General features: G+C 42.0%; 1 protein-coding gene across 1 annotated transcript in view; it reads right to left on the reverse strand.

Annotated features, from left to right (window-relative positions):
• Positions 1–9,717: 9,717 nt before the first annotated feature.
• Positions 9,718–10,301, reverse strand: part of vps8 (VPS8 subunit of CORVET complex) — an 85,718-nt gene continuing 85,134 nt past the window's right edge. The window contains 1 exon segment of the mRNA XM_048234596.1: positions 9,718–9,913. Coding sequence (XP_048090553.1) covers positions 9,770–9,913 — 144 coding nt within the window. The 3' untranslated portion in view covers positions 9,718–9,769.

A 10,301-nucleotide genomic window follows, 5' to 3' on the forward strand; every position in this document is an offset into this window, starting at 1 on the left:
CTATTCACTGTCTTTTTTTAATGAAAACAAAATGATTTGACAATCACTTATTGCAGAAACCACACAAAGCTTGATCAGTGAGAAGAAATACATATTTCAAGTAACCCCAAGTGTAATGAAAGATATCAGAACAGATTGCCTCAAAACATCACACACTTCAGAGTAAAAGCAACAGATGTTTTTGGTTAGGGAAAGCAGCTGTTGAGAAAGAAAAATAAGCTTGACTGCCAAACTCACTATTGAAACCTCTGCCTCATAAACATGAAGCCATTCTGCTGCATTCAGGAGGCTTTACTGTCCATCTGTAGCTTGTAGATATGGAACCTGTAAATATGGGATAGATATTGGTATAATATGATCCTTTACAATATTTGACTAAATGTTCAATATTTGTGCTACATCATTTATACCATAGCTAAGAATTTTGGATGTGTAGCTGTTGGTTAAGCACAGTGATAACATAAAAAAGAAACATGGCTAAAAGGTTTCATGTTATAACAATATACTAATGATCTAATGACTAATGATCTGGTATAATATTACAAAGTTATCATATAAAATATGTCATGAGTGTCATGTTATATAATGTGATGAATTTATTGTTTTCATGTTAAATATTTTTATGTTGTAAAAATATTTAACATGAAAATATCTTCAATCATCAATTTTTTTCTCATTGTGGAAGCCATATGCTGTGAATGTAAAAGATACCTATATCCAGAATAATATATGTTCTTGAAAAAAAAAAATGTAATAGAGCAGCAAACAAAGCATGTGATAACATGTTAAAAGACAGAAATAGTTTGCACACGGATTCTCCATTCAGTATTGCATGCCTGTTCCCTCGATGCTCCACGGACAAAAGGGGACTCTTTGGAGCTGGCTGATTTCCCACCTCTGCTTTGAACATCCTCACCTCGCCCTCGGAAGAGCGTCTCATCCTCGCAAAATGGCAGGGATCCCATGCAAATGAGATGGAACAAGAGCGAGCAGAGTTGTCTGTTCTATTGTTCCACTCTGCTGAAAACAAGGAACAGAGGAGTGTTCGCAAGTTGTCAAGGAGACAGGTATCCAGGGAGATGGGGTGTGAGGGAGCAAGGGAGAGAAAGAGAAAGAGAGAAGAAAGAGAGAGTGAAAAGGAAGACAGTGTGTGAATGTGTTTTATATATAAATATGAGAATGGTAATAACAATGTGTTTGTGACATATCACACACACACACACACACACACACACACACACACACACATATATATATGTACATTACATGTAAATCACTAGAATGGATTCTATAGCCCTCAGCAGGATTGTCAGAAAACAACCCAACCTGGAACATCACTTCAACAGAGGCAGCCTCTTGGCTAGTGAGCAAATCATCTCAAGGAGAGAGGTGAGGTTGTTTGCATCTCTTTTAGTGCCTCACTGCAGAGGGTGACGCCTGAACCCCTGATCACATCAGCCATCATTGAAGACAATCTTCAACAGCAGGCAAGACTCCCCAGAGAGAGAGAGAGAGAGAAAATAAATAAATAAATAAATAAACATTAGTTAAAAAAAACACATACCAAACAGTTTGCCATTCTGCCAGTTAATTTAACCCACCCTCTGGCGACAGGAAGCCTGAAATGACTTGCAAATGTGAAAATGAGTGTTTTCCATCTCCTTGATGGAAGATGGAAAGCCTTTAATGAGAATGCTATTGCCCTGACAAAAGACTCGGGGAAGACAAGGGGGCTGGATGATTTATTTCCTCTAAAAAAGGAAAGGAGTGGGGTGTGTGTGTGTGTGTGTGTGTGTGTACAAGGGAATCCTTCCCCACTTCTCGCATGCAAAATAGCATGGCTTATCAAGTGATCAGAAAGGCACGGTGATGATCGAAGAAAGCCTATTAGAACTCACCCTTGAGATAACTTCAGTAATCCTTCCTCAAAGTATAGTGCATTTATGGGCTAAATGATGTGGGGGATTAGTGAGATTATATGGAGACCATATGGAAGAAGTTTATATATATATTTGCATGTATTTATACAGAATTGGAAAAATGGTTGTTCCTGTCTGGAGTATACGTATTCTATAATATTGCTTGTAATCCATTTCTCAGCAGGTCACAAAAATACAATTATATTTTCTATGCATGTACATTTAAGAGATTAAGAAAAAATATCATATTCTAGAAAAATTCTACCATAGACACACACAGATATATGCAATATTTTTGCAATACACTGTACATGTGTTGCAGATATGTCTTATAGCCTATTGCACTACTCTGTAGTACCTCTCACCACTTGTAAACCTGGAAACAAATGAAATTCTTTAATAATAATAATAATAATAATAATAATAAAGCTTTATTTGTATAGCACCTTTCATACACAGAATGCAGCTCAAAGTGCTTTACATTTGAAGCATGTAACACAATAATAGTCAGTCAGTCATTATCAATCACTTTTCTTTGCTGTTTATGTTATACTCAGCAACATATCAAAAATATAGAAAATGACGTCATAAGACTGGCAGCCTTAACCCTCTTACCCCCCACAAGCACGCCATATGGCAACTGTGGCAAGGAAAAACTCCCATATTCCAGGAAGAAACCTTGAGCAGAACCTGACTTAATAGGGGGAGCCCATCTGCTTCTGGCTGGCTGCGCCCTCCAATAGTAGCAGATGTAGAATAATCTACATCTAAATAGAAGGTCTTCCTCCTGAGGTCTCATTAGGGTGGCTGAGTGACCTTTACCTCGTGTGTGATCAATTGTACTTATTTGAGGTGGAGCCCAGCAAGTGTCATACATATTTAATGCCGTGCTTCCTTATTTCTACCAGGTGGTTCCCTGGATCACAGCAGTCTAGGTGATGATTCAGGTAAAGTGATTCCAATTAACATCTGCCTTGGGGCAGCATATTGGGCAAATAGCAATGTGGATGTACAGGCAGCCGCATCATTTCCCCCTTATAAATGTGTACTTATGACTTTTAAAAGGCTTAAAGTGCTCATAAACACATCCACAGACACACACACTGAAAAGAATGTTATTCAGAAAAAGAGTTGCTGTGGAGAGCAGAGGGCAGTAAACTGAAATGTCGAGTCCTCATCTAATGCATTGGTATCCTTAGAAAATGGTATTCTCCTTTCACTTCAAGAATTCAAGAATTTGCCCCAAGCTGTCTTAACGGTCTGTCCATGTGCTGGCAGTCATTCACGTCACAAGACACTTCGCATTTAAATAATGTCCTGCAAGAAGAACAAACCACTGCTTACAGATGGACTGCATCAGTTGTCAATCAAGATCCAGAGAAAATGTAATGCATCCTCATTACAAAATGCACATCTGTGTTCTCAGATATATATATATATATATATAATATTGACTTAAAAGGCTGTAGGCTCTAGTAGGAATGCAGTATATGTGGTGGAGCTCTCCATGGTGCTGAAGTTGTCAAGCAGAACACCTCCATTACCACACCCAATGACTTGAGGGAAGGTGGGAGCTCTCCACAGTGCTGAAATTGTTTCTGTTATGTTTCAGTGTGCCGGTGCTGTCAGTGGATCAGAACTGATGCAAATAAAGCATTTAAATAAACATAGTCAAATTATAAAATGGCCAAGCATGTTCTCAATCATACTCTCTCATCTATATGTGCCATATATTCCAGTCTAGCTTTGACACCTGGCACCACACCTGACTAAACTCTCTCTCTCTCTGTGTGTGTGTGTGTGTGTGTGTGTGTGTGTGTGTGTGTGATTCACACAATACTTCACAATCAGAGGTTTTGCTGCTTGACAACTCATTGTGTGGCCTTTCTCCATAACAATGCCCTGTGATTAAGAATATCCCATTTGAACTGAGAGAGAGAGAGAGAGAGAGAGAGAGAGATGAAGGAGTTTAAGAAAGAGGGCACATGGACAAAGAGAAAGGAAGATGTAGCAAGGGATGAAGAGAAAAAAGATGGAGCAGGCAAAGAGGGAATCAGTGAAGAGGGCACAGGCAGACACAAAGAGGTGGCAGGAAAGAGAGTTATGGATAGAGGGTGAAAGTTATGGATAGAGGGTGAAATGGAGAGATGGAGAAAGAGAGAGACAGAGGATGAGAGAGGGAGAGAGGTCAGCACAGAAAGAGAGATCATTGCCTAGCACCTCCCAAGCAATCACCAGCTCTGACCTCCAACCGATCACGCCAGCGGGCATCACAAGGACCACTTTGATCTTCTGACCATCACCCACCCCCACATCTCTATCTCTCTCCCTTTCTCTCTCTCTCACTCTTTCTCTTTAGCAATGCACCACTCCTCCAAACTGCAGTCCTGAACTCTCTTTCACATCCCTCCACCGCAGCTCAAGCACAAGTTAACCTCAGCGCTGTGTCACTGAAGAACCACAGATGTGTGGAGAGCAGAGGGAAAAAAGAGAACTGAGGAGGAGAGGAGGTGAAGATGAGGAGATGAGTAGAGGGGAGAAGAGACAAGAGGAGAGGAGGAGAGGAGGTGAAGATGAGGAGATGAGTAGAGGGGAGACAAGAGGAGAGGAGGAGAGGAGGTGAAGATGAGGAGATGAGTAGAGGGGAGAAGAGACAAGAGGAGAGGAGGTGAAGATGAGGAGATGAGTAGAGGGGAGAAGAGACAAGAGGAGAGGAGGTGAGAAGGGGAAGATGAGGAGATGAGTAGAGGGGAGAAGAGACAAGAGGAGAGAAGGAGAGGAGGTGAAGATGAGGAGATGAGAAGAGGGGAGAAGAGACAAGAGGAGAGGAGGTGAAGATGAGGAGATGAGTAGAGGGGAGAAGAGACAAGAGGAGAGAAGGAGAGGAGGTGAAGATGAGGAGATGAGTAGAGGGGAGAAGAGACAAGAGGAGAGGAGGAGAGGAGGTGAAGATGAGGAGATGAGTAGAGGGGAGACAAGAGGAGATGAGTAGAGGGGAGAAGAGACAAGAGGAGAGGAGGTGAAGATGAGGAGATGAGTCAGGGGAGATCAAGAGAGGGAGAAGGAGAGATGATGAGTAGGAGGGTGAAGAGATAAGAGGAGAGAAGGAGGAGAAGGAAAGAAGGAGGAGATGAGTAGAGGGAGAAGAGACAAGAGGAGAGAAGGAGAGAGGTGAAGATGAGAGATGAGTAGAGGGAGAAGAGACAAGAGGAGAAGGGAGGAGGTGAAGATGAGGAGATGAGTAGAGGGGAAGAAGAGAGGAGGTGGAGAGGAGATGGAGGGGAAGAGACAAGAGGAGATGAGAGATGAGAGGGGGAGAAGACAAGGCAGGGAGAGAAGGAGAGGAGGTGAAGATGAGGAGATGAGTAGAGGGGAGAAGAGACAAGAGGAGAGGAGGTGAAGAGGAGGAGTAGAGGGAGAGACAAAGAGGAGATGAGAGAAGGTGAAGATGAGGAGTAGAGGGAAGAAGAGACAAGAGAAGGAGAGGAGGTGAAGATGAGGAGATGAGTAGAGAGGAGAAGAGACAAGAGGAGAGAAGGAGAGAAGGTGAAGATGAGGAGATGAGTAGAGGGAAGAAGAGACAAGAGGAGAGAAGGAGAGGAGGTGAAGATGAGGAGATGAGTAGAGGGGAGAAGAGACAAGAGGAGAGAAGGAGAGGAGGTGAAGATGAGGAGATAGTAGAGGGAGAAGAGACAAGAGGAGAGAAGGAGAGGAAAGATGAGGAGATGAGTAGAAGGGAGAAGAGACAAGAGGAGAGAAGGGAGAGGAGGTGAAGATGAGGAGATGAGTAGAGGGGAGAAGAGAAAGAGGAGAGAAGGAGAGAGGTGAATGAGGAGATGAGTAGGAAGGAGGAGAGACAGAGGAGGTGAAGATGAGGAGATGAGTAGGGGGGAGAAGAGACAAGAGGAGAGAAGGATGAAGATGAGGAGCAGAGTAGAGGGGAGAAGAGACAAAAGGAGAGAAGGAGAAGGGGAAGAGATGAAAAGAGAAAAGAAGAGATGAAGAGAGAGGAGAAGGAAGGAGAGGACACAACAAGCCTGTTCATATGAGTATGTGTGAATCACTTCACTTCCCTCAGTCTTGCCTGCTGCTGGCCAACCTCCCTGCCTGCCAGCGCCACTGTTCCTGGGTCAGTGGAGGAGGCTGCTGTGTGGAGGTGTGTCAGCCCCCAGATGCTCAGCTCCTCATTGCACCTTCAGCAAGTCTCCTATTAATCACCCACTGCACTGGATGATAACTGTTTGTTTGTTTGTTTGTTTAGTTTGCTGCATGTGCTGCTTGTCTGCTTTTCTGTATGTAACCCTCACCACCCGTTTAAAGTGCAACTCCAGAGGAAAAACAACCTAGGGTCTATTTACGGTAGTAAACTACTTAAAATTTTTGATGGAGAGCAAAATTACGTTAATTTGTGGTGTTTTGAGCAAGACTGTTTATTTGCATTAACACTGAATGGGGTTTTTAGTGTTGCTAACGGGGCAGGTTGCTAGCGACGTAGCACCCTACCTAGTTAGCGTCACTGTGAAGGCCATTCAGTGTTTCAATCTATTAAGAACCATAAACATAAACATGTATGTGTTGCATGAATATATGTAAGTTCATCAGTGCTCCAGCTTTGAATATGCCCACTGCCAGAGTGTATGTGTGTGTGTGTGTGTGTTGTGTATTCTGTGAAAGTGATGTGTGTGTAGGCTGTTTGCTTCAGCTGCAGTTTAACCTCTGTGCAGCAGCCATAAGGGATTGATGGATAAAAAGCAAGGGAGTGACTCAAGCATGAAAACTCAGAGGTGAATACGATAAGTCATGGCTCCCCTCTCAAAGAGATTCAGAAGAATAGACACACACATACAAGCACACAGGCAAAGGCACGCACACACACACACATAGGGTAGGAGAATTCACATCTTTTCAGCCATTCTTCAAAAATCCTATTTGATGTCACACTCCCTATAAACCCAGCATGTGATGGCCACTTAAGAGTCTAGTCATCTTTTCTTTGCTTGACTGCTTTTTATGTTGTCACAAGAACTCCTAAAAATACACAAACAAAACACCTACAAGAAGAAGGTCCTGACAGTTGTTCAACTTCATTACGATTACAAGACAACAAAATATTAAAAATGTTTCCTCTCTCTCACTGAAGAAGTCCTTGTTTTTCTGTGTTTTTTGTCCTTGACAAACTAACAGACATCTATTTGTTTGGCATCCTTATAAAAGACAACTTTTTTACACAAAGAAAACCAAAACCAAAAAAGTGTTTTTATTGAGGAATTTGAAGGCACCTCTTTATCTCCTCTTTATTTGTGCAGTCAAGATCCCTGTGGATTTCAGAGAATTCTACTATTGAGTGACTTCCACTGAAGAAAAATACATCAATGTGGTAGAATTAGGGGTATGAGTATGTGTATTTGAGGGTTACTCTCTTCCCCTCTGTCCTTCAAGCTTCTCATCCTTTAGTTTGTTTTTCTCCATGGCTAGGGACGAGCCACTCATGAGGTGGCTGTTAGGTCGACCTAGTCCGAGGAGAAAGGGGGACAATCGTCAGCTTTTGAGTGGAGATTTTTTTCCCCTGCCCTTTTGTAGTGTTAATGAGGACATCTGGTCTATTGAAGAGCTCGGCGAATATGATTTCACCCCAAAGGCCTGACACTCATCTGCACATCAAACACGCTAATGACGACACAGCTCTTAAGAGGTCTCGGCGGAAGACGCCGTGGAGAGCACAAGGGCTTGCGATCAAACTGAGACCAGATGGAGAGTGACACAAATTCAAATGTTTGTCCTCCGTTTCATGACCATAATTGTGTGGGTGAATGCAATGAGCACAGTGTAATAAGCAAAGTAAATGCAGAGCTTTTGTTGCCCATGAGCAACTTGGGTGTAATATCACACACACACACACACACTTGGAAGCATTTAGATAAGGGTCACAGAGAGTGAACAGAACACCTATGGCGAGAACTTTTCTACTGACTCTTGCATCAAAGGCTAGTACAGGCAGTGTTTTATGTGATGTGCCCCCTACCCAACCCCTATGCACACACAGATCAATGAGCGCACACACGCACACACAAGGTTTTCTTTCCTTTCTTCTGCATGGTGAACACAGCAGGTGGTACAAGCTGGTCATTGTCAGTACCAATCAGAACTTTAGCAATACAAACACAAACGTGCTCTGACAACCACAAACACACACATGCATGCACACACACGCACACACAGCTGAACATGGTGCTGCTTGGTGGTATATCTAGAGATTCCGCTGGACCTACAGTATGTCTGACCTGGTTTGTGTGTGTTGGGGGCTGAAGGCAGCCCTTGGAGGAGAGAACAATGCTACTTAGTCTGAGGGGAGACAGACTACATTCTTTATCTCCTCTTGCTCTATCTCTCCTTTCTCTTCTTTCCTCTGCAGTCATGCTATTCATCCATACAACCATCCATTCATTCAACTGTACAGTGTCATAACTGTATCCAAAACAGTAAAATGACAGTATAAAATAGACTCTAAGAACAGTGTCATAAAACATTACAAAACTATTTACGGTACAGTATATATTCATGTTAACACAGTTAAGTCTGTCATGATAAACACTGTAGAGACTGGGCTTTTATACAGGGGAAAGTCATTATTTGGGGTCAGTCTTGCTATTTTAATCAGGGGAAAGTCATTATTTGGGGTCAGTCTTGCTATTTTATACAGGGGAAAGTCATTATTTGTTGGCCAATGTCTATTCAATCTCTACCTACACCCCGCATTTGCCTAGTCTATTGTTTTCTGTAAAAACAAACCCGGGGACATTTACTTACTGTTCATTATTTGTTATGTGTTGACAACCTAAAACTAACATTTATTCTCTGACATGAACACAAATAGGTTGTACAATAGAATGAAAATGTGATTTTACACCTGTTTTTACTTGATCATATGGTTATGATCGATCAATATTATTGTCATGGAATATAGCCTAATGTGTTGCCATGTTTACAATACTATACTGTATATATAGACTAAGTTATATACAAGGTGTTGCCTAACTTTTTTTAAATGGTGACATTTTCCCTTATATACCAACTCCATTCGAAGCATATACACAAACACACACACACACACACAGACGCACACACTAACAAACACACTTAACCAAGATACGTTGATGTATCTGACTTGACCACTTCAGCACTCTGACAGGTTGTGCTCCATTCAACTCTTTTGTTTTTTGTTTATTATATTTTATTGTTTGTGCAATTGTTTATGTCTTGGTGTCACGCACGGTTACGCTGGCGACTATGCTGCTCTGTCCGGCATCTTTTGTCTTGTGCGTCAACGTCTTGTGTGTGAGCGCTTTGGGTTGCACTCTGTGCATATAAATCGCTAAATAAATAAAAGTTACTTCACTTGACATGACTTGACTCAGCAGCGGAAACATATTAATAGCTATTTAAAACCTAAGATTCTACACAGAGGTTTTTCCAAAGAGACAAAATGGGCACTTAGACACATGAAGTCCTGAAAAACAATTCAGCTTGGAAAAGATTACGTTATCCTGGAAAACATTGTGGTGTTGAGCCAATGACCTTAGCCCATTTTACCCATTATCAGGAATTTGTTTTAGTCCTACGAATTGTATGCTATGCTTACATTTTACACACATTTTTTCACAGCTTTTATCTGATACAGCTTGCAACTGAAGGTCAATAATGGAGCATCATTGAGGAGGCCATTGTAAGTCCTGATATGACTCAGTATGAAGATAAAGTTGTTTCTGAGAAAGACACCCTCAATGAATGGTACTGTATGTACAGATATGGTAGTGCTTTTATTAAGATTTGTAACAGAAGGCAGGACATTCTCACTCCTCAACCAATGGCGGAGGAGAAAGCTTGAGCTGGAAATTCTCGCTGTGGAATATGCTTCCGGTTCCTGGGTGGGCGGGGTTTAGTAGACTGGCCTTCTCATTGGTGTGCGAGGTGGCGAGATCCGAGAGGATGGCCAACTAAAGCACAGGAGAGAGAAAAGGAAAATATTTACCACAATAAAATCACATAATCACATTCAGACACAACAACAGATCCACCAGAACACCCACTGACAATCAGATAATACAATCTCCTTGAAAACAGCAAGAATGAGCTTACCGCAGATGACAATATCCATCTAAATTGGCAAATTTCTGCTTTAATTGCTGACAAACACAATATTTTCAAATTTCACAGCTTTAACATGTACCATTTTAGCACACAGAGAATAAAGTCTAAACTGGCAACTCGCAACCAGAAAACCAATGACTTCCCGTCCTTTCTGCCGCAAAGTGATTTATTCTCGCTCGGGCAAAACTGACTTCAAAGTTAATTAAGAGCGGACTAAAACAACCCCACAGGAGC

This window comes from Alosa alosa, chromosome 23, assembly GCF_017589495.1.
Source record: "Alosa alosa isolate M-15738 ecotype Scorff River chromosome 23, AALO_Geno_1.1, whole genome shotgun sequence".
In the NCBI taxonomy this organism is placed as follows: Eukaryota; Metazoa; Chordata; class Actinopteri; order Clupeiformes; family Clupeidae; genus Alosa; species Alosa alosa.